Source organism: Pelophylax lessonae (genome assembly GCF_965119305.1).
Source record: "Pelophylax lessonae genome assembly, chromosome: 4".
Classification (NCBI taxonomy): Eukaryota; Metazoa; Chordata; class Amphibia; order Anura; family Ranidae; genus Pelophylax; species Pelophylax lessonae.
Window position 1 is genome coordinate 299,067,898 of NC_138771.1, and position 24,552 is coordinate 299,092,449.

General features: G+C 42.7%; 1 protein-coding gene across 1 annotated transcript in view; it reads right to left on the minus strand.

Moving 5' to 3' along the window:
- The window catches only part of LOC309555251 (overexpressed in colon carcinoma 1 protein homolog), a 111,797-nt gene extending 102,509 nt beyond the window's left edge, over positions 1–9,288 (minus strand). Inside the window, exon 1 of the mRNA XM_082257152.1 lies at positions 9,151–9,288. Coding sequence (XP_082113278.1) covers positions 9,151–9,181 — 31 coding nt within the window. The 5' untranslated portion in view covers positions 9,182–9,288. The remainder of the gene's footprint in view (positions 1–9,150) is intronic.
- Between the last annotated feature and the right edge of the window lie 15,264 nt (positions 9,289–24,552).

Genomic DNA, 24,552 nt, shown 5'->3' on the forward strand with positions numbered 1-24,552 from the left:
GTGGTTAGTGGGTAATTTTACAAATGGTTAAAGATAATCTACATCTTTACTACTATGTGCATGCGGACAGAGGGTAGTTTACAAATAATGGCCTGTGTCAATTGCTGTACATCCAAAAACATCATAATTCGGGTGAAACTAGTAATACATGTAATGTAAAAAATCAAACATACCTTGATATAGTCCTTCTGCAAGACCTTGATGATGGCAGAGCAGGTCTCAGGGATGATGATACCAAGAGCTTGGGGGGAGATGCCTGTGGTGAACTTCAGATCCTGCAGGCTTCTCCCTGTTGCAAGATACCTCAACGTCGCAATTAACCTTTGCTCAGGAGTAATTGCAAGCCGCATACAAGTATCCTGCTTCAGAATATAGGGGGACACCAGGGCAAGAAGACGGTAAAAGATGGGATCCGTCATCCTCAAATAATTCCTGAAGTCATCAGGATTATTTTCCTGGAGCTCCCTCAGCAAGGACATATGAGAAAATTGATCACGGTTAAGCAACCAATTTTTCGTCCAGGAGGTCCGCTTCTTCTTCCTATTGCTCGTACGTCGTCTCAGAGCCAAAACTCCAACACTAACGACAGCAACGGACGAATTCACGGTCGCCATAATAAATTCTCGAACGATGTCTCGGAAAATAGCGAAATGTCGTCAACCAAACAAATGCTACCGAAATCAGCGCGAGATGCCCAGAAGGGTCACGGCCAAACACTCACTTCCTCTTTTGTAGCGGCGAACGTGCGTGGAACGTAGTGACGTCATTTTCTGTCGGAAGACAAATGTCCTGGGCAAGTTTGGAGCACTTTTCAACAGACAAACAACAAACACACCAGCCGCGAACATTTGTAGAACGTTCCGTCGGCCGACGATCGGTACGTGTGTACGGGCCTTAACCTATCAAACCCTGTAAAGAAAAAATCAGTATACAGTACATAACTTTTTTAAAGGCGATCCAATGCAATCCCACGCTGAGCTGTCAGCAGCGGGTTCGCTGTGGAGGTGGGTGCAGAGGACACAGCCAACAACGGAAGTCCCATAGTAAGTCTATGGGTGACGTCACTTCCTATTCATTTCACAGCCATTGTCAGTCGTGTCCTCTGCAGAGCTTCCACCGCTGGAAACCGGATCGGCTTCAAAAAAGGTATGTATACAGATTTTTTTCTTTACAGGGCTAGATATAGGTTAGTGTTAGATCGTGGAGGTCTATAGATGCAGGGATTTTAGTTTTAGGGTGGACTTAAACTTTAAGCTTTGACAATAAAACCTAGAAGCTGCTTTCTGTGCAGAAGTTTAGTAAATCAAGCCCTCTGCGTTCAATGGCAGATTTCTGGAGGAAGCTAATCCTCCAGTTTGTTTGCAGTTTTATCACAGAGGGGCAAACAGGCTGCTACGTCCAGAGGTGGCGTTTAGCGCAGCATCCTATTCGCACTCATTCGCCTGAGGAAATAAAGTTTCTCCCAGGAAAGGACTTTTTCATCTTTTTAGGGCTGCAACTAACGATTATTTTCATAATCGATTAGTTGTTTTGATTAATCAATTAATCGGATAAAAACCTAAAAAAAAAAACGTTGCTGCATAATTTAATTATTATGAAAATAGTTAACAACTATTTTCATAATCGATTCGTTGTTTCGATTAATCGACTGGATAAAAACCTCAAAAAAAAAAAAAAAAGTTTGGTGTAAAATTTAGTTAATATTATAAAAATAGTTGACAACTATTTTCATAATCGATTCATTTTGATTAATCGATCAATCAGATAAAAACCTTTAAAAGAAAAAAAAAAGAAGGTTGGTGTATAATTTAATTAATATAATGAAAATAGTTGACAACTATTTTCATAATCGATTTGTTTCTATTAATTGGATAAAAACCTCAAAAAAATAAAATAAATAATAATAATTTGGTGTATAATTTAATTAATATTATGAAAATAATTGACAACTATTTTCAGAATCGATTTGTTTCGATTAATCGATCAATCGGATAAAAACCTTAAAAAGAAAAAAAAGGTTGGTGTATAATTTAATTAATATTATGAAAATAGTTGACAACTATTTTCATAATTGATTTGCTTTGATTAATTGGATAAAAACGTAAAAAAAAAAAAAAAAAAAGTTTGGTGTATAATTGAATTCATATTATGAAAATAGTTGATCACTATTTTCATAATTGATTAGTCGACTAATCAGATAAAAACCTCAAAAAAAAAAAAAAGAAGAGGTTGGTGTATAATTGAGTTAATATTATGAAAATAGTTGACAACTATTTTCATAATCAATTAGTTGTCAATTAATCGATTAGTTGTTTCAGCCCTACATCTTTCCTGGGGGTGCAATCATTTCTGATCTTGGTGCTCACCGAAACCTAAAGAGTGGGGTCCACGCTGACCACTGCGAGACCAAACTTTATTAATACAAGCCGATGTACAAAGAAGACCGGTATCAGGATAAACAAAGACTCGTTTCGCACACAAAGTGCTTAGTGGTAAGGTCTGATCTTGATGTGTATGATGGATACCATGCAATCAATGTATAGCTGACTTTGGGGAGCGGGTGATTAGGAGGTTAGGTCCCTAGATGGCACATAGGACTATGATGGATACCATGCAATCAATGTATAGCTGACTTTGGGGAGCGGGTGATTGGAAGGTTAGGTCCCTAGATGGCACATAGGACTATGATGGATAACATACAATCAATGTACAGCTGACTTTTGGGAGCGGGTGATTAGGAGGTTAGGTCCCTAGATGGCACATAGGACTATGATGGATACCATGCAATCAATGTATAGCTGACTTTGGGGAGCGGGTGATTAGGAGGTTAGGTCCCTAGATGGCACATAGGACTATGATGGGCACTATGCAATCAATGTATAGCTGACTTTGGGGAGAGTGTGATTAGGAGGTTAGGTCCCTAGATGGCACATAGGACTATGATGGGCACTATGCAATCAACGTATAGCTGACTTTGGAGAGCGGGTGATTAGGAGGTTAGGTCCTTAGATGGCACATAGGACTATGATGGATACCATGCAATCAATCTATAGCTGACTTTGGGGAGAGTGTGATTAGGAGGTTAGGTCCCTATATGGCACATAGGACTATGATGGGCACTATGCAATCAATGTATAGCTGACTTTGGGGAGAGTGTGATTAGGAGGTTAGGTCCCTAGATGGCACATAGGACTATGATGGACACCATGCAATCAATGTATAGCTGACTTTGGGGAGCGGGTGATTAGGAGGTTAGGTCCCTAGATGGCACATAGGACTATGATGGACACCATGCAATCAATGTATAGCTGACTTTGGGGTGCGGGTGATTAGGAGGTTAGGTCCCTAGATGGCACATAGGACTATTATGGACACCATGCAATCAATGTATAGCTGACTTTGGGGTGCGGGTGATTAGGAGGTTAGGTCCCTAGATGGCACATAGGACTATTATGGACACCATGCAATCAATGTATAGCTGACTTTGGGGTGTGGGTGATTAGGAGGTTAGGTCCCTAGATGGCACATAAGACAATGGACACCATGCAATCAATGTATAGCTGACTTTGGGGAGCGGGTGATTAGGAGGTTAGGTCCCTGGATGGCACATAGGACTATGATGGACACCATGCAATCAATGTACAGCTGACTTTGGGGAGCGGGTGATTAGGAGGTTAGGTCCCTAGATGGCACATAGGACTATTATGGACACCATGCAATCAATGTATAGCTGACTTTGGGGAGCGGGTGATTAGGAGGTTAGGTCCCTAGATGGCACATAGGACTATGATGGACACCATGCAATCAATGTATAGCTGACTTTGGGGTGCGGGTGATTAGGAGGTTAGGTCCCTAGATGGCACATAGGACTATGATGGACACCATGCAATCAATGTATAGCTGACTTTGGGGTGCGGGTGATTAGGAGGTTAGGTCCCTAGATGGCACATAGGACTATTATGGACACCATGCAATCAATGTATAGCTGACTTTGGGGTGTGGGTGATTAGGAGGTTAGGTCCCTAGATGGCACATAAGACAATGGACACCATGCAATCAATGTATAGCTGACTTTGGGGAGCGGGTGATTAGGAGGTTAGGTCCCTGGATGGCACATAGGACTATGATGGACACCATGCAATCAATGTACAGCTGACTTTGGGGAGCGGGTGATTAGGAGGTTAGGTCCCTAGATGGCACATAGGACTATGATGGATACCATGCAATCAATGTATAGCTGACTTTGGGGAGCGGGTGATTAGGAGGTTAGGTCCCTAGATGGCACATAGGACTATGATGGATACCATGCAATCAATGTATAGCTGACTTTGGGGAGCGGGTGATTGGGAGGTTAGGTCCCTAGATGGCACATAGGACTATGATGGATAACATACAATCAATGTACAGCTGACTTTTGGGAGCGGGTGATTAGGAGGTTAGGTCCCTAGATGGCACATAGGACTATGATGGATACCATGCAATCAATGTATAGCTGACTTTGGGGAGCGGGTGATTAGGAGGTTAGGTCCCTAGATGGCACATAGGACTATGATGGGCACTATGCAATCAATGTATAGCTGACTTTGGGGAGAGTGTGATTAGGAGGTTAGGTCCCTAGATGGCACATAGGACTATGATGGGCACTATGCAATCAACGTATAGCTGACTTTGGAGAGCGGGTGATTAGGAGGTTAGGTCCTTAGATGGCACATAGGACTATGATGGATACCATGCAATCAATCTATAGCTGACTTTGGGGAGAGTGTGATTAGGAGGTTAGGTCCCTATATGGCACATAGGACTATGATGGGCACTATGCAATCAATGTATAGCTGACTTTGGGGAGAGTGTGATTAGGAGGTTAGGTCCCTAGATGGCACATAGGACTATGATGGACACCATGCAATCAATGTACAGCTGACTTTGGGGAGCAGGTGATTAGGAGGTTAGGTCCCTAGATGGCACATAGGACTATGATGGACACCATGCAATCAATGTATAGCTGACTTTGGGGAGCGGGTGATTAGGAGGTTAGGTCCCTAGATGGCACATAGGACTATGATGGACACCATGCAATCAATGTATAGCTGACTTTGGGGAGCGGGTGATTAGGAGGTTAGGTCCCTAGATGGCACATAGGACTATGATGGACACCATGCAATCAATGTATAGCTGACTTTGGGGTGCGGGTGATTAGGAGGTTAGGTCCCTAGATGGCACATAGGACTATTATGGACACCATGCAATCAATGTATAGCTGACTTTGGGGTGCGGGTGATTAGGAGGTTAGGTCCCTAGATGGCACATAGGACTATTATGGACACCATGCAATCAATGTATAGCTGACTTTGGGGTGTGGGTGATTAGGAGGTTAGGTCCCTAGATGGCACATAAGACAATGGACACCATGCAATCAATGTATAGCTGACTTTGGGGAGCGGGTGATTAGGAGGTTAGGTCCCTGGATGGCACATAGGACTATGATGGACACCATGCAATCAATGTACAGCTGACTTTGGGGAGCGGGTGATTAGGAGGTTAGGTCCCTAGATGGCACATAGGACTATTATGGACACCATGCAATCAATGTATAGCTGACTTTGGGGTGCGGGTGATTAGGAGGTTAGGTCCCTAGATGGCACATAGGACTATTATGGACACCATGCAATCAATGTATAGCTGACTTTGGGGTGCGGGTGATTAGGAGGTTAGGTCCCTAGATGGCACATAGGACTATTATGGACACCATGCAATCAATGTATAGCTGACTTTGGGGTGTGGGTGATTAGGAGGTTAGGTCCCTAGATGGCACATAAGACAATGGACACCATGCAATCAATGTATAGCTGACTTTGGGGAGCGGGTGATTAGGAGGTTAGGTCCCTGGATGGCACATAGGACTATGATGGACACCATGCAATCAATGTACAGCTGACTTTGGGGAGCGGGTGATTAGGAGGTTAGGTCCCTAGATGGCACATAGGACTATTATGGACACCATGCAATCAATGTACAGCTGACTTTGGGGAGCGGGTGATTAGGAGGTTAGGTCCCTAGATGGCACATAGGACTATGATGGATACCATGCAATCAATGTATAGCTGACTTTGGGGAGCGGGTGATTAGGAGGTTAGGTCCCTAGATGGCACATAGGACTATGATGGATACCATGCAATCAATGTATAGCTGACTTTGGGGAGCGGGTGATTGGGAGGTTAGGTCCCTAGATGGCACATAGGACTATGATGGATAACATACAATCAATGTACAGCTGACTTTTGGGAGCGGGTGATTAGGAGGTTAGGTCCCTAGATGGCACATAGGACTATGATGGATACCATGCAATCAATGTATAGCTGACTTTGGGGAGCGGGTGATTAGGAGGTTAGGTCCCTAGATGGCACATAGGACTATGATGGGCACTATGCAATCAATGTATAGCTGACTTTGGGGAGAGTGTGATTAGGAGGTTAGGTCCCTAGATGGCACATAGGACTATGATGGGCACTATGCAATCAACGTATAGCTGACTTTGGAGAGCGGGTGATTAGGAGGTTAGGTCCTTAGATGGCACATAGGACTATGATGGATACCATGCAATCAATCTATAGCTGACTTTGGGGAGAGTGTGATTAGGAGGTTAGGTCCCTATATGGCACATAGGACTATGATGGGCACTATGCAATCAATGTATAGCTGACTTTGGGGAGAGTGTGATTAGGAGGTTAGGTCCCTAGATGGCACATAGGACTATGATGGACACCATGCAATCAATGTACAGCTGACTTTGGGGAGCAGGTGATTAGGAGGTTAGGTCCCTAGATGGCACATAGGACTATGATGGACACCATGCAATCAATGTATAGCTGACTTTGGGGAGCGGGTGATTAGGAGGTTAGGTCCCTAGATGGCACATAGGACTATGATGGACACCATGCAATCAATGTATAGCTGACTTTGGGGAGCGGGTGATTAGGAGGTTAGGTCCCTAGATGGCACATAGGACTATGATGGACACCATGCAATCAATGTATAGCTGACTTTGGGGTGCGGGTGATTAGGAGGTTAGGTCCCTAGATGGCACATAGGACTATTATGGACACCATGCAATCAATGTATAGCTGACTTTGGGGTGCGGGTGATTAGGAGGTTAGGTCCCTAGATGGCACATAGGACTATTATGGACACCATGCAATCAATGTATAGCTGACTTTGGGGTGTGGGTGATTAGGAGGTTAGGTCCCTAGATGGCACATAAGACAATGGACACCATGCAATCAATGTATAGCTGACTTTGGGGAGCGGGTGATTAGGAGGTTAGGTCCCTGGATGGCACATAGGACTATGATGGACACCATGCAATCAATGTACAGCTGACTTTGGGGAGCGGGTGATTAGGAGGTTAGGTCCCTAGATGGCACATAGGACTATTATGGACACCATGCAATCAATGTATAGCTGACTTTGGGGTGCGGGTGATTAGGAGGTTAGGTCCCTAGATGGCACATAGGACTATTATGGACACCATGCAATCAATGTATAGCTGACTTTGGGGTGCGGGTGATTAGGAGGTTAGGTCCCTAGATGGCACATAGGACTATTATGGACACCATGCAATCAATGTATAGCTGACTTTGGGGTGTGGGTGATTAGGAGGTTAGGTCCCTAGATGGCACATAAGACAATGGACACCATGCAATCAATGTATAGCTGACTTTGGGGAGCGGGTGATTAGGAGGTTAGGTCCCTGGATGGCACATAGGACTATGATGGACACCATGCAATCAATGTACAGCTGACTTTGGGGAGCGGGTGATTAGGAGGTTAGGTCCCTAGATGGCACATAGGACTATTATGGACACCATGCAATCAATGTATAGCTGACTTTGGGGAGCGGGTGATTAGGAGGTTAGGTCCCTAGATGGCACATAGGACTATGATGGACACCATGCAATCAATGTATAGCTGACTTTGGGGTGCGGGTGATTAGGAGGTTAGGTCCCTAGATGGCACATAGGACTATGATGGACACCATGCAATCAATGTATAGCTGACTTTGGGGTGCGGGTGATTAGGAGGTTAGGTCCCTAGATGGCACATAGGACTATTATGGACACCATGCAATCAATGTATAGCTGACTTTGGGGTGTGGGTGATTAGGAGGTTAGGTCCCTAGATGGCACATAAGACAATGGACACCATGCAATCAATGTATAGCTGACTTTGGGGAGCGGGTGATTAGGAGGTTAGGTCCCTGGATGGCACATAGGACTATGATGGACACCATGCAATCAATGTACAGCTGACTTTGGGGAGCGGGTGATTAGGAGGTTAGGTCCCTAGATGGCACATAGGACTATTATGGACACCATGCAATCAATGTATAGCTGACTTTGGGGAGCGGGTGATTAGGAGGTTAGGTCCCTAGATGGCACATAGGACTATGATGGACACCATGCAATCAATGTATAGCTGACTTTGGGGTGCGGGTGATTAGGAGGTTAGGTCCCTAGATGGCACATAGGACTATGATGGACACCATGCAATCAATGTATAGCTGACTTTGGGGTGCGGGTGATTAGGAGGTTAGGTCCCTAGATGGCACATAGGACTATTATGGACACCATGCAATCAATGTATAGCTGACTTTGGGGTGTGGGTGATTAGGAGGTTAGGTCCCTAGATGGCACATAAGACAATGGACACCATGCAATCAATGTATAGCTGACTTTGGGGAGCGGGTGATTAGGAGGTTAGGTCCCTGGATGGCACATAGGACTATGATGGACACCATGCAATCAATGTACAGCTGACTTTGGGGAGCGGGTGATTAGGAGGTTAGGTCCCTAGATGGCACATAGGACTATGATGGATACCATGCAATCAATGTATAGCTGACTTTGGGGAGCGGGTGATTAGGAGGTTAGGTCCCTAGATGGCACATAAACACAGGTGTATGATTGGTGTATGGCACAACAATAAGAGTACACATTATTTTATAGAAATGCTGTAATATATTAATAACAGCAATGGAAGTGATCAGTGCCTGCTGTCCCTGCCGGTGTGATCTCCTCTACCATCCAGCACCATGCCAGTACAGCCTGGCTCTATTCCCTATCACAGCCCTGCATGCACCCGGTGCCTTCTTACCTCCTGCAGATGACGAATTGCTGCAGCCCATGCTGGATATACAATGCACAGACAGGATAGAGAAGAGCTGTGTATAGCGGGGGCCGGTGGTGTAGCGGTGTACGGCGGGGCGGAGGAGCTCTGTGTATATGAACAGAGTACGAAGTGACGAGAAGAGCAGGCACTACAGCCGCAGCATACTATATGAGCGGCACAGAGGGGCCGGCCAATCACAGCTCCAGGACTCCGCCTTCAGTGAAGCCTATTGGTCCCTTCCCAAGAGCGGGAAGGATTGGGAAGAGTGTTTTGGTGGTTATTTCAAGTAGAAGGCAGTCGCTTGATTGCATTGGGAATTAAAGGGAAGGGAGTCAGGCAATGATTCATTGTAAGTGACAGCAAGCAGGCAGTCCAGGACGTAGTAAAGCTGAACCAGGAAGTATCGCAGTGGTTTAAACACCTGGCTGTGCTGCCTGGCAGAGAAGTGGCAATCACAAAAGCTAAATAAAAAAACAATGGCAAAACAGTGAATACCATATGTACATTTCCAATTCTTATCTACATGGCAATTCACTTGAATGTAAATACTGTGGAGATATGGACACAGAAGGGTTTTAGAGGTTATTGTACATACTCTGAGGGAGTAAAACTGACACGCTAATCTTCAGAAACTACAGACTGCTCACAGAGATGTGAAGAATGGTCATTAGGGGTTTAGTGTGTGTCATTTGGAGGCTGGTCACTGAGGAGTTAATGCACATATACTGATAAATGCATATATAAATATACTGGTAAATGCACATTCACTGGAGAGACCGCTCCCTAAGAGGGGGAGGTTAATGCATATATTATGGGGAATGACCTTTGAAGGGTTATCACATATATGCAAAAAAAAATCACTAAAAATATAAGGGAAGAAATAAAAGATCACCAGGGTGCAGTGTGTTTTTCTAAGGTGATAACCTAACAAGGCCCATTGGAAAGTAAGGAAGGTAATGTAATGCAGAGTTTAGGGGTCAGTAATAAGTCACAAACAGTGCAGGGCTCAGAATTTAGTAACGCAGAATTCAGAGATCAATACAGGCATACCCCGCTTTTAAGTACACAATGGGACCAGAGCATGTATGTAAAACGAAAATGTACTTAAAGTGAAGCAATACCTTTTTTCATTTCCTAGGCAAGCTGGCTGGCCACAAATAGGATATGTTGTAGTCCTGGGTCCCCTCACATTGCTCCCTAAGTTTGGTATCCCTGTCATTTATGGTTTGGGAGTAGTGCCATGTCAAGCTGACCACGATTTCCCATAGACGCCAATGTTAAAAACTGGGAGTAATGCCATGCCAAGCTGACCAGGCTGTGTCCGTACTCGCGAGTGTACGTAAAGTGAGTGTACTTAAAACGGGGTATGCCTGTAGTATGTAATGCAGAGTTTAGAGATAAGGAATAAGTAACGCAGAGTTCAGAGATCAATAGTATGTAATGCAGAGTTCAGGGATGAGGAATAAGTAACACAGAGTTCAATATTATGTAATGCAGAGTTCAGGAATAAGGAATAAGTAACACAGAGTTCAAAGATCAATAGTATGTAATGCAGAATTCAGGGATAAGGAATAAGTAATGCAGAGTTCAGAGATCAATAGTATGTAATGCAGAGTTCAAGGATGAGGAATAAGTAATGCAGAGTTCAGAGATCAATAGTATGTAATGCAGAGTTCAAGGATGAGGAATAAGTAACGCAGAGTTCAGAGATCAATGGTATGTAATGCAGAGTTCAGAGATAAGGAATAAGTAACGCAGAATTCAGAGATCAATAGTATGTAATGCAGAGTTCAGGGATGAGGAATAAGTAACGCAGAGTTCAGAGATCAATGGTATGTAATGCAGAGTTCAGAGATAAGGAATAAGTAACGCAGAGTTCAGAGATCAATAGTATGTAATGCAGAGTTCAGGGATGAGGAATAAGTAACGCAGAGTTGAGAGATCAATGGTATGTAATGCAGAATTCAGGGATAAGGAATAAGTAATGCAGAGTTCAGAGATCATTAGTATGTAATGCAGAGTTCAGGGCTAAGGAATAAGTAATGCAGAGTTCAGAGATCAATGGTATGTAATGCAGAGTTCAGGGATGAGGAATAAGTAACGCAGAGTTCAGAGATCAATATTATGTAATGCAGAGTTCAGGAATAAAGAATAAGTAACACAGAGTTCAAAGATCAATAGTATGTAATGCAGAATTCAGGGATAAGGAATAAGTAACGCAGAGTTCAGAGATCAATAGTATGTAATGCAGAGTTCTGGGGGGTCAGGAAAAAGGAATGTATAGTTCAGAGATCAATAGCATGCAATGCAGAGTTCAGAGATCAATAGTATGTAATGCAGAGTTCTGGGGGGTCAGGAAAAAGGAATGTAGAGTTCAGAGATCAATAGTATGTAATGCAGAGTTCAGAGATGAGGAATAAGTAATGCAGAGTTCGGAGATCAATAGTATGTAATGCAGAGTTCAGGGATGAGGAATAAGTAACGCAGAGTTCAGAGATCAATGGTATGTAATGCAGAGTTCAGGGCTAAGGAATAAGTAACGCAGAGTTCAGAGATCAATAGTGTGTAATGCAGAGTTCAGGGATGAGGAATAAGTAACGCAGAGTTCAGAGATCAATGGTATGTAATGCAGAGTTCAGGGCTAAGGAATAAGTAACGCAGAGTTCAGAGATCAATAGTGTGTAATGCAGAGTTCAGGGATGAGGAATAAGTAACGCAGAGTTCAGAGATCAATAGTGTGTAATGCAGAGTTTAGAGATAAGGAATAAGTAACGCAGAGTTCAGAGATCAATAGTATGTAATGCAGAGTTCAGGGATGAGGAATAAGTAACGCAGAGTTCAATATTATGTAATACAGAGTTCAGGAATAAGGAATAAGTAACACAGAGTTCAAAGATCAATAGTATGTAATGCAGAGTTCAGAGATAAGGAATAAGTAACGCAGAATTCAGAGATCAATAGTATGTAATGCAGAGTTCAGGGATGAGGAATAAGTAACGCAGAGTTCAGAGATCAATGGTATGTAATGCAGAATTCAGGGATGAGGAATAAGTAACGCAGAGTTCAGAGATCAATAGTATGTAATGCAGAGTTCTGGGGGGTCAGGAAAAAGGAATGTATAGTTCAGAGATCAATAGCATGCAATGCAGAGTTCAGAGATCAATAGTATGTAATGCAGAATTCAGGGATAAGGAATAAGTAACGCAGAGTTCAGAGATCAATAGTATGTAATGCAGAGTTCTGGGGGGTCAGGAAAAAGGAATGTATAGTTCAGAGATCAATAGCATGCAATGCAGAGTTCAGAGATCAATAGTATGTAATGCAGAATTCAGGGATAAGGAATAAGTAACGCAGAGTTCAGAGATCAATAGTATGTAATGCAGAGTTCTGGGGGGTCAGGAAAAAGGAATGTATAGTTCAGAGATCAATAGCATGCAATGCAGAGTTCAGAGATCAATAGTATGTAATGCAGAGTTCTGGGGGGTCAGGAAAAAGGAATGTAGAGTTCAGAGATCAATAGTATGTAATGCAGAGTTCAGAGATGAGGAATAAGTAACGCAGAGTTCGGAGATCAATAGTATGTAATGCAGAGTTCAGGGATAAGGAATAAGTAACGCAGAGTTCAGAGATCAATAGTATGTAATGCAGAGTTCAGAGATAAGGAATAAGTAACGCAGAGTTCAGAGATAAATGGTATGTAATGCAGAGTTCAGGGATGAGGAATAAGTAACGCAGAGTTCAGAGATCAATAGTATGTAATGCAGAGATCAGGGATGAGGAATAAGTAACGCAGAGTTCAGAGATCAATAGTATGTATTGCAGAGTTCAAGGGTCGGGAATAAGTAATGCAGAGTTCAGAAATCAATAGTATGTAATGCAGAGCTCAGAGGGTCAGAAATAAGCAAAGCTGAGTTCAGAGATCACTGAAATGTAATGCAGAGTTCAGGGGTCAGGAATAAGTAACGTAGAGTTCAGAGATCACCAGTTTGTGATACAAAGTTCAGGGGTCGGGAATAAGAAATGCAGAGTTCCGATATCAATAGTATGTAATGCAGAGTTCAGGGGGTCAGGAATAAGTAATGCAGAGTTCAGAAATCCCTAGTATGAAATGCAAATTTCAGGGGTTTCAGGGGGTTCAGAAATAAGTAAAGCAGAGTTCAGAGATCACTAGTATGTAATGCTAAGTTCAGAGGTCAGTAATAAGTAATGCAGAGTTCAGAGATCAATAGTGTGTAAGGCAGAGTTTAAGGGTTGGGAATAAGTAATGCAGAGTTCAGAGATTAATAGTATGTAATGGATAGTTCAGGGGGTCAGGAATAGGTCACCCAGAGTGCAGGGGTCAGCAGTGTATAACACAGAGTTCAGAGGTGAGGAGTAACGTAGAACTCAGAGGTTTAGGAATAAGTCACCCAGAGTTCAGGGGTCAGTAGTATATAACACAGAGTTCAGAGGTGAGGAGTAACGTAGAACGCAGGAGTCAGAATTGTGTAATGCAGAGTTCAGGGGTCAGTATTATGTAATGCAGAGTGGAGGGATCAGTATTATGTAATGCAGAGTGCAGGGGTCAGTATTATGTAATGCAGAGTTCAGAGGTGAGGAGTAACGTAGAACGCAGGAGTCAGAAGTGTGTAATGCAAAGTTCAGGGGTCAGTATTATGTAATGCAGAGTGGAGGGATCAGTATTATGTAATGCAGAGTTCAGAGGTGAGGAGTAACGTAGAACGCAGGAGTCAGGAGTGTGTAATGCAGAGTTCAGGGGTCAGTATTATGTAATGCAGAGTGGAGGGGTCAGTATTATGTAATGCAGAGTGGAGGGGTCAGTATTATGTAATGCAGAGTGGAGGGGTCAGTATTATGTAATGCAGAGTTCAGGGGTCAATATTATGTAATGCAGAGTTCAGGGGTCAATATTATGTAATGCAGAGTGCAGGGGTCAGTATTATGTAAGGCAGAGTGGAGGGGTCAGTATTATGTAATGCAGAGTTCAGGGGTCAATATTATGTAATGCAGAGTTCAGGGGTCAATATTATGTAATGCAGAGTGCAGGGGTCAGTATTATGTAATGCAGAGTTCAGGGGTCAATATTATGTAATGCAGAGTGCAGGGGTCAGTATTATGTAAGGCAGAGTGGAGGGGTCAGTATTATGTAATGCAGAGTTCAGGGGTCAATATTATGTAATGCAGAGTTCAGGGGTCAATATTATGTAATGCAGAGTGGAGGGGTCAGTATTATGTAATGCAGAGTTCAGGGGTCAATATTATGTAATGCAGAGTGGAGGGGTCAGTATTATGTAATGCAGAGTGGAGGGATCAGTATTATGTAATGCAGAGTTCAGAGGTGAGGAGTAACATAGAACGCAGGAGTCAGAAGTGTGTAATGCAGAGTTCAGGGGTCAGCATTATGTAATGCAGAGTGGAGGGGTCAGTATTAAGTAATGCAGAGTGCAGGGGTCAGTATTATGTAATGCAGAGTGGAGGGGTCACTATTATGTAATGCAGAGTTCAGGGGTCAATATTATGTAATGCAGAGTGCAGGGGTCAGTATTATGTAATGCAGAGTGGAGGGGTCAGTATTATGTAATGCAGAGTGCAGGGGTCAGTATTATATAATGCAGAGTTCAGGGGTCAGTATTATGTAATGCAGAGTGCAGGGGTCAGTATTATGTAATGCAGAGTGGAGGGGTCAGTATTATGTAATGCAGAGTGCAGGGGTCAGTTGTATGTAACACACTGCACATAGATTAGTTGTACGCAACACAAAGTGCAGATGTCAGGAGCAACTAACACATACCCCCCACCAAACCCCCATCCCCATTAAAAAATACAACCTTGCAAAACCAACATATACCCCTTAAGCTAAAAATCACCCACATAAGCTAAAAATTCCCCCTTAATGAAAATTTCTTCACCAGATATCAGATGCAGCAGCACCTGGCAGAGGGGGGAAAGTCCTCCCCTAAGATGTGTCCTTTGTTATGTCAGAGCCAAGGAGGAGCCTAGGACTTCCTTCATTTCTGCAAAGCCCACCGACCCCTTCATCTGACACCTGAGAGGTGGTGGACGGGGTCAGGACCTGGTGGCACAGCAGGATTGCAGTGTATGTTTCCCATGACCACACATTGTTCATAGCTGTGTGTATGGCCCCTAAAGTGCTGCTTTTAGATGTTACATCTAAATGCATTGTTTTTAGCACCTGTGTAAATTAATCTGAATTTAAACCTTCTCCAACTTTATTTAAAACAGACATAAAAAAAATGGTTTTCATGGAGTTGGATTTTAATGAACATCAACAAACAAAAGTCAAAAACTGTGCAAGGAAGCACGTCATTTGTCATATGAAAACAAATAAAGCCAAATGAATTCGCTATTTACATTAGTGTAGGAAACATTCCTTTCCTCTAAAGTCTGATCCGCCTTCCACCTGTTTTAACCCAATTTCTGCCAACAAATGTGCTGCAACCGCCTGCATTGCACGCAGTTGCGGGGCGTTTGCAGCGCTTCCGTATTTGCCTGCTTGATGCCCACCGATCGCTAAATGTTGGGTGAACTTTGCCGTGGGCGAAAAGCAGAGCATTGAGCCAGCAGCATGTAAACACCTCTGTCCAATGCCTACCACTGCTTAAAAGAGGGGGTCAGTTGGTGGGCAGCACAAACCCAGCTCAAAAACACATTTTTGCCACCCCTTAACCGCAAGTGTAAATGAAGCCTTAGGCTTCATGTACGCTAGCAGCTCCTAGATTTGAGTTTAGGAGCTTTTGGCGTTTTATTTTTTCCAAAGCTCCTAAACTCAGCTCCATAAAAGCCTATGTGTCCATGTATACATAGGCTTTTAGGATCGTTTAGGAGCTGCTGCGGTTAGGGGAGGTTCAACCCCCCTCAACCTCCCTCTCCTAAATCACATTCAGGATAGAAGTATTTTGACCCCTGGCCGCATAACGCGCAAAATCGCAGTAAAAATCATGATGCAATTTTGCTGCGTTTTGCATTTTCCCATGGCCAGCAGTTAAAGTAGTTCAAGTGTACATGAAGCCTTAAAGTTGCTTAATGCATACATGTGACACTAACATCATATATTATTGTACAACAATTACAGATATATTCATTAGCCAGTAGATGGCGGTGTTTGTAAGTTTGTAGCTGCATCTATGACTGTACTCTATGTCTTTTTCCTGAAAAAATTTTCCTGTTTCCTGTCTGCAGTTAAGCAGCAAAGCCCATGTAGACTGTGCACTGTCTGTTCTGTAGGGCTATATACAGAATTTGTAACACTCTCCCACAAATTGACATGCTAGCATGATCTTTTTCAAATTTGTACCAGTAGCAGAGATACATTTGAATGCGCGATAATTATTCCTATTGTATTCCTCCAAAACTGTAGTATTATTTCTTGTGACCTTTAAAATGTCTTTATGTTTAATTTTCTGAGATCATTGCATGAAGTTATGAAAGAGTCTTATTGTGCATGCTGTCTTCCAGCAAACACTGGCCTGTATGTAAAAACTACAATGTAGTCTGTTTATGGGAGCAAAATATCAAATTTAGTGGGTACGTTAAAATTTCAGATCAGTTGGTAATTTATGTTTTTTTTGTTTTTAAGGGGGGTATAATATGGTATGAAAACATATTTATAGTTTGTTAGTGTAAATTAGTTACTGTGCATGTTTGTTTTATGGTATTGCTCTACTAGCTATAGAATGTTAAAGCCTTGTTCTGTATTCCCCATTACAGAGATGGAAAAATAGGAAATATCTTCTTGTGTGACATTGACAGCCACAAAAACAAATGTTTAATGCCAAGTTCCAGATTTATAGTGCAAGTGGTGGCATTTTATTTAGTATGACATCTACATAAACACAGAAAGTCTAGCGATAGGATGATTCAGTATCATTCATATACTTTTTTTTTTTTTTTAAATAAATATATATTTTATTATACAATCATACAAGATTGTAAGCTCTAGGAGCAGGGCACTCTAGTTCTTATTGTATTAAAGCATATTGTATTTGTACTAGGGCTGGGCAAAAAATCGATTTTATCGATTTTGTAGTGTAAAACGATTTTTATTTTGCAAACTCGAGTTTTTTGCCACAATAGTTTTTTTGGACTTTTCCGAGTTTCGTCCTTGTGCGTTACCATAGTGCGATATGAGCCAGCCCCCGCCCCGCGTAACCGACAGTACACACACACTAGAGGTCACTCAGGGGCCCCCATGGCCTGCATGCGGGACACTTACCTGTACAGGCGGGCCGCCCTGGGCTCCAGCCAGCTCCTAGTCCGCTGCACACCGCACAGCCAGGCCTGGGAACCGGCCACAACACACCGAGAACTCCCCAGTAACCGGACCACCGCCACTGCCGCTGCCATCTCTGCTCAGAGTCTACGAGGAACGAGCCAATCAGCGGCCACCACCAGGCCTGGATGTGATGTCAGCTTCCGGGAGAGGAAGCGGGCGGTGCGTCTCTGGGAGGAGGCGGGGGTTATACCTGTACAGGGGCATTTTAACTCTTGAGGACAATCATAGCAATAAAGTTTCACTTATGACACTATATCTGATGTCTGCAGTCATTTTTTAAGTGCATTGAAATAAAAATCGAAAATCTAATCGAAACTCGATTTTTTTCTTTAGAAATCGAAGATTTTTTTTTTAGGCAAAATCGCTCAGCCCTAATTTGTACTGTTTACCCTCAAGTTGTAAAGCACTGCGTAAACTGTTGGCACTATATAAATCCTATATAATAATTATACATAAATAAAAAAACATGTTATGTATACAAGTGGTACGGCAAGTACAATTAATTTTAAGTCTAATACAGTTGAGAGCAGTTAAAACCTTTCTTAGCTTTTTATTGTTTTCTGTACCTCCCTTTCTCTGTGACACCTGATGACTAATTTATTTTTTTGGTGTCACAGAGACAAGAAGTGGGAGGAAACCTCTGCAGTAAGAACAGCAATAAAAAAACACAACAGAAGTTCTAAGTGCCGGTTCACACTACCGTGGCACGACTTCGGGGGCGACCTGTGAAGTGGCGTGCACCGCGACTTTGGCGCGACTTGCACGGACTTCATATAATGAATGTCAATGCAAGTCGCTCCGATGTCGCCCCGAAGTAGTACAGGAACTACTTTCTAAGTCGGAGCGACTTGAGTCGCTCCTATTAGAACGGTTCCCGTAGCACTGCATGGGCCGCGACTTGTCAGGCTGACCAGTCGCGGTAGTGTGAATGGGCACTAACTCTTCCAGACTCTATCCACAGTAAAAAAAAAAAGATAATATAGCCTAGCTTCTTGTGTCAGCATAATAAATATTTAAATATACTGCCATATAGCTGATAAAGTTTTAGAGATGTAGTTTTAGTTATTTGAACAGGCCAGAAGGCCTTTTGTATTTGAGTGGACCTGTGGGCTGTCATGGCCTTATGAAGGTTACTCATGGTTAATCAATTCTCTCTGTTCATTGGTATTTTCAACCATTTGTCAATCACCGAAATTGAGAAAACCATTTGATGTATTTCGGGGTTACTTTTTAGGTCCAGATCAGTCCAGTACATTTTTATGGTTTACATAATCTGCAGCAGTGCCTGTTCTCATCTGGATCATTTCATTGTGGCACAGATGTTAGTGCAATGTAAATAGGCACCAAAAATGTATTGCATAAATCTTTGCTGTGACAGTATTTTCACTATTTTTATTGCCGTGATAGTAAACAGTTTTAGGTTCAGGGTTAAATTTAGGGGTTAGGTTTAGGTTACCTTTTGCTGTGGCAAAAAAGGCGAGATTTAACGGGCAGCTGCTGGCACATATGTGTCCACAGTGGCATGAGGTTGTGCAAACTGTTGGCACTATACTGTATATTAATAATAATGATAATAATAATGTGAGAGCTAATCACAGAAGCCACATGATACAGAAGCTGTGTGGTCTCTGGGGCATTAAAGCCCACTTAAAATGGCATTGAACCCAATAGCAAAAATGAATTATATTGCAGCATACCTTTTTTTTTAGATGTGATGGCTGCAGTAGTTTTCTTTTTTAGGGTTTCTTTCTTCTATTTTCATCTCGTGATCAAGCCATTAAAGTGTTACTAAACCCACAACAGTAAAATCAGTCTGTATATGCAGTAAAGCATGCTTGTTATACTCACTGTAGAACCTAAGGGGTTAATCCTGCGCATTATCTAAAAAGGTTGTTTGATCATGTCTTCTCTGACCCTCCCCCGTCTTCCACTGTCCCCAATCCATCTGCTGGTAGATCAGAGCCTCTGGAACAAGCTGCACATGCTCATTTTGGTGTGTATTGCCAGAGAGTCTTTTTTTCTTGGGAGGGTGCGTTTAAGCAGCTCAGGGCCAATCAGCACTGTCGAGACAGAGGGTCAGGGGTCCTGTAGACTCATAAGACAATCAGAGGAGAATGAAAACTCCTCCTACAAATTTTAGCCAGTGCTCAGACGGACACTGATAGAAGTCACAAGACTGCTATATACTGCTAATGAAAAAAAGTATTTATCCAATTGTATTTACTAAAATATTTTTATTTCCATGTTCTGTGTACTGTGGGAGACCAGATATAGTGAATGCAGGCTCCTGGGTTTAGTAATACTTTAAGTCTGTTGTTTTTTAAAAAAAAATAGTTCTCCAGCTGTTTGTATTATTTACAGGGCTGAGACAAACCATTTAGCCCTTAACCACTTTCCCACTGCTCACTGTGCTGCTACTGCGGCACAGTGGCTCGTTATCGTCTGGCGACGTAGACCTACGTCACCAGACATTCCCCTCTCTCGGCGGCGCGCGGAGGCTCGCTCCCGCTATATTCAGTCACAGCGGGAGTCGGGCCAGGGGAGGAGCGGAGGTGATCACCGTTGCTGTTCCCCGATCGTCGGGAATCGAGTGTGGAGATCCGCCCGCTTGTGTAAACGTTAGTAAGCACCAGGCATACATTAACCCCTTGATCACCAATAAAAGTTAACCCCTTCCCTGCCAGTGTCATTTTTACAGTAACGGTGCATATTTATAGCACTGATTATTGTAGTAGTGTCACTGGTGCCCCCAAAAGTGTCAAAAATGTCAGTCAAGGGTCCGATCTGTCCGCCGCAATGTCGCAGTCCCGCAAAAAAAATTGCAGATCGCCGCCATTACTAGTTAAAAAAAAAAAAAAACAATAAAAATGACATAAATTTCCCGTAGTTAGTAGCTGCGAAAACTTTTGCACAAACAAATCAAAATAAGCTTATTGTGATTTTTTTTTTACCAAACATATGTAGCAGAAAACAAATTGGCCTAAAATGTTAAAAAAATTTAGATTTTTACATTTTTTGGGGGGGAATTTTATATAAAAAAATGTGAAAAATATTGTTATTTTTTCAAATCGTCGCTCTTTTTTTGTTTATAGCGCAAAAATTAAAAATCACACAGGTGATAAAATACCACCAAAAGAAAGCTCTATTTGTGGGGAAAAAAAGGACGTCAATTTATTTTGGGTACAGCGTCGCACGACCGTGCAATTGTCTGTTAAAATAAAGCAGTGCCGAAACGCAAAATATAGCCTGGTCAGGAATGGGGTAAAATCTTACGGTCCTAAAGCGGTTAAAAATACGCTCATTGAGAATTTTTTTGTCAAAGAAATGTAGCTAAATACATTTTGGCCTAAATATATGACAAAAATTTAATATATTGGATATTTTTTAACTGTCAAAGTAGAAAAATATTGTTATTTTTTCAAAATTGTTGATTATTTTTATTAATATCACAAAAAATAAAAATCGCAGAGATGATCAAATACCACCAAAAGAAAGCTCTGTTTGTGGGAAAAAAAGGACGTAAATTTCGTTTGGGTACGGCATTGCATGACCGCGCAATTGTCAGTTAAAGTCGCACAGTGCCGAATCGCAAAAAGTGGCCCAGACGTAAGACAGCAAAATCCTCCGGTGGTAAAGAGGTTAAAGAGGACGTAAACTTCCATCTAATGTTTGTACTTATAGGTAAGCCTATAATAAGGCCTATAAGTAGTGTAAATGTCTCCTAAACTTGTTTAGGAGATATTTACTGTATACTACGCCGATGACGGCATCGGTGCATGCGCTCTGAAGGAACAGCCTCCCGTGCCTTTTCTTCAGAGACCTGCGGCGTGACGACCGGCGGCTCCCACACGCATGCGTGAGAGTGACATTACGCGGCTCTGGCCAGCCACACAGCCGAAGTCTGCGGACCCGTAAGGAAGACGGGTGAAGATAGATGCCGCCTCCAGCGGGGGTAAATAAGGGCTTTGCTTGCAGGTAAGGCCTCTTGCACACGATACTCTTGTTTGAGCATCTCGCAGCTTGAAAAAGCTCAGTACTGCTTTTTTTTTTTTTTTTTTTTCAGAGTTAAAATACAGCCCATTAATTGTAATGTGCCTGTGTACACGGCCGCGTAAACAAGCGCTGTGCATTCTTCAGTAAAAACAAAATAGAAAAATCTGCATTTTTGGTCAGTAATTTAAGCCTCAATACACGCAAATACTCACGAATACGCACAAATACATGCAAATACGCGCAAATACATTCCAAAAAATAAAGTCTGGAAAAAGTTGATGCTCAAAAAGGAGTATTGTGTGCAAGAGGCCTAATGCCTCGTACACACGTGCAGATCGTCGGCCGAACGTTCGGCCGTCTTTTGTCCCCGGGCTGTCGTGTCTGTTGAAAAGTGCAAAAGACTGCACAAGAATTTTGTCCGCCGACTACAGCCGACTGATGAAGTGATGTCATGTGATGGTTAACTTTCCCTGTGTTTTTTCTTTTCTGAGCATGCCCAGCAAATCTGCTGTTTGTCGGCCGAATTCTGTATTGACTAGCGAACAATCGGCCGCTCTGGTGTCGGCATACAAAAATTTTAATGCCTGCAGGACAGATTCTGTTCGGCCGAAAGTGCGCTGTCGGCTGTCGGAAGCATCATACTAACAAGCCGAAAATCGGCCGATCGGTCGTCGGCCGAATCTTTTCGGCCGACAATCTGCACGTGTGTACGGGGCATTAGTGTCACATAATGTGCTAGTATGCAATGCATACTAGAACATTATGCCTTTACTTTGCAGATTAGAAAAAAGAAAAAAAAAAGCAGAGTTTACTTCCTCTTAAATGGGTATTTACAATCATCGTTTCTTTTGTTTATTTATGTAAAACATTTATCCCACAAGGAAAAAACTGTTTATTGTAACTATTTATAAAGTATTAGCTGGAGTTCAGCTTCAGCTTCTTAGGCCCCTTTCACACATTATGTCCGTTTGTCCGTTTTTCATCCATCCGTTGACGGATGAAAAACGGACATCAATGTATCTCTATGTAAAAACGGATGACAACGGTTGATCATCAGTTAACATCCGTTTTTATCCGCTTCCGTCAATGTCCGTTTTTTTTGAACGGATGAATGCCCTATTTTTCGTTCGTCAAAAAAACGGATCGGATGAAAAACGGATGACAACCGATGAAAAACAGACAACAAATGATGAAAAAGGGATGAAAAACGGATGGCAACTGACGAAAAACGGATGAAAAACGGATGAAAAATGGATGGAAAACTGATACATTTTGACGTGACTGAACTGATGAACTGAACGGACCGTATGTGTGAAAGGGGCCTTAGTGTATTTAACCACTTGCCGACCGCCGCAAGTACATATACTGCGGCGGTCAGCCCCGGCCAGGCAAAGTGATGTACCGGTACGTCACTAGCCTGTCACTGGCTTGTGAGCCAATATCGGGGGAGAGCGCGCCCGCTGAGGCACGCGCCCGCCCCGGCTCGTTCCCTAACAAGTCAGCGCGTGTGACCGGCGGACCCGATGTCCGCCGGTCACTCGCGATCGTTCGCCGGGAAGGGAGAAAGGCAGGTGGCTAATGTAAACAAGCCGCCTTGTTTACATTAGCCACCTGCCTCAAACGTCATTCTCCCCTGTGTAAAAATGGAGATCAGATGGTTCTACTATGTAGGACCGTTGATCTCTGTTTTTACACTAGTAGCCATGTCCAATCACAGTTAGAAACACGCCCCCAGGACACACTTAACCCCTCCCTCTCCAATACAGTTAACCCTTTCCCTGCCAGTGTCATTTTTACAGTAACAGTGCATATGTATAGCACTGATTACTGCAGTAATGTCACTGGTAACCCCAAAAGTGTCAAAAATGTCAGTCAAGGGTTCGATCTGTCCGCCGCAATGTCGCAGTCCCGCAAAAAAAATCGCAGATCGCCGCCATTACTCGTTGAAAAAAAAAAAAACACCAAAAATGACAAAAATCTTTCCCTTTGTTAGTAAACGCGATAACTTTCGCGCAAACCAATCAAAATACGCTTTTTGCGATTTTTTTTTGCCAAACATATGTAGCATAAAACAATTCGGCTGAAAATGTTAAAAAATTTTGGTTTTTACTTTTTTTTTTGGGAATTTCATATAAAAAAAATGTGAAAAATATTGTTATTTTTGCAAAATTTACGCTCTTTTTTGTTTATAGCGATTTATTTGTTTATAGTGATATATATGATATATGATCAAAAAAATGCGCAGGTGATCAAATACCACCAAAAGAAAGCTCTGTTTGTGGGAAAAAAAGGACTTCAAATTCGTTTAGGTACAGCGTCGCACGACCGCGCAATTATCTGTTAAAGTCACGCAGTAAAAAATCGCAAAAAAACCCCTGGTCAGGAAGGGGGTAAAATCTTCCGGGGCTCAAGTGGTTAAATCTGCAGAATAAAAGTATAGTATGTAATCCAAACACTAAAAAACCTCACAACATTTTCTAAATGTTAATATAATTTTAAAAATAATTTTCAGTATTTTTAAATCTACTGCTTGAAAACCCTGCCATGAAGGTTCCCGTTTCTGCCTTGTATCACAGATAAAAAAGGGGCTTCACTGGTGCACACTAGGCAAGCCAAAGGCTCCTTTCACACAGGCTTTTCGATCAGGTCTGCCTGTCAGTTTTTCAGGAGGACCTGATCAGATGCTCCATGTACCCCTATGGAGCAGCAGGTGCCAGCGATGACATGTCCATTGACACGCGTTGCTATCTGATCCGATCCTGTCCGTGAAATCCGGACGGATGGAAACCCTATTTTCCATCTGTCTAAAGGATCGGATAGGATCGGATCGGATGAAAATGGACAGGCGGTCCCGTTATCATCCTATCTCCCATAGAGGAGAGCAGGGATCTGACAGGTTTGTCCCTGCAAAGTAAGCGGAGATGGACCTGTCATCTGCCTGCTCAGCGGGGATCGGTGGATCGATCCCTGCTGAGCAAAACAGAGTCTGCCGGGCGGAAAGCTCATTTGAAAGGACCCATAGAGGATGAGATTTTCTTTCCTGCAACCACAGGTGGAAGGAAAGAAAATCACAATCAGTGTTGATGGGGAAATCCCTCCCG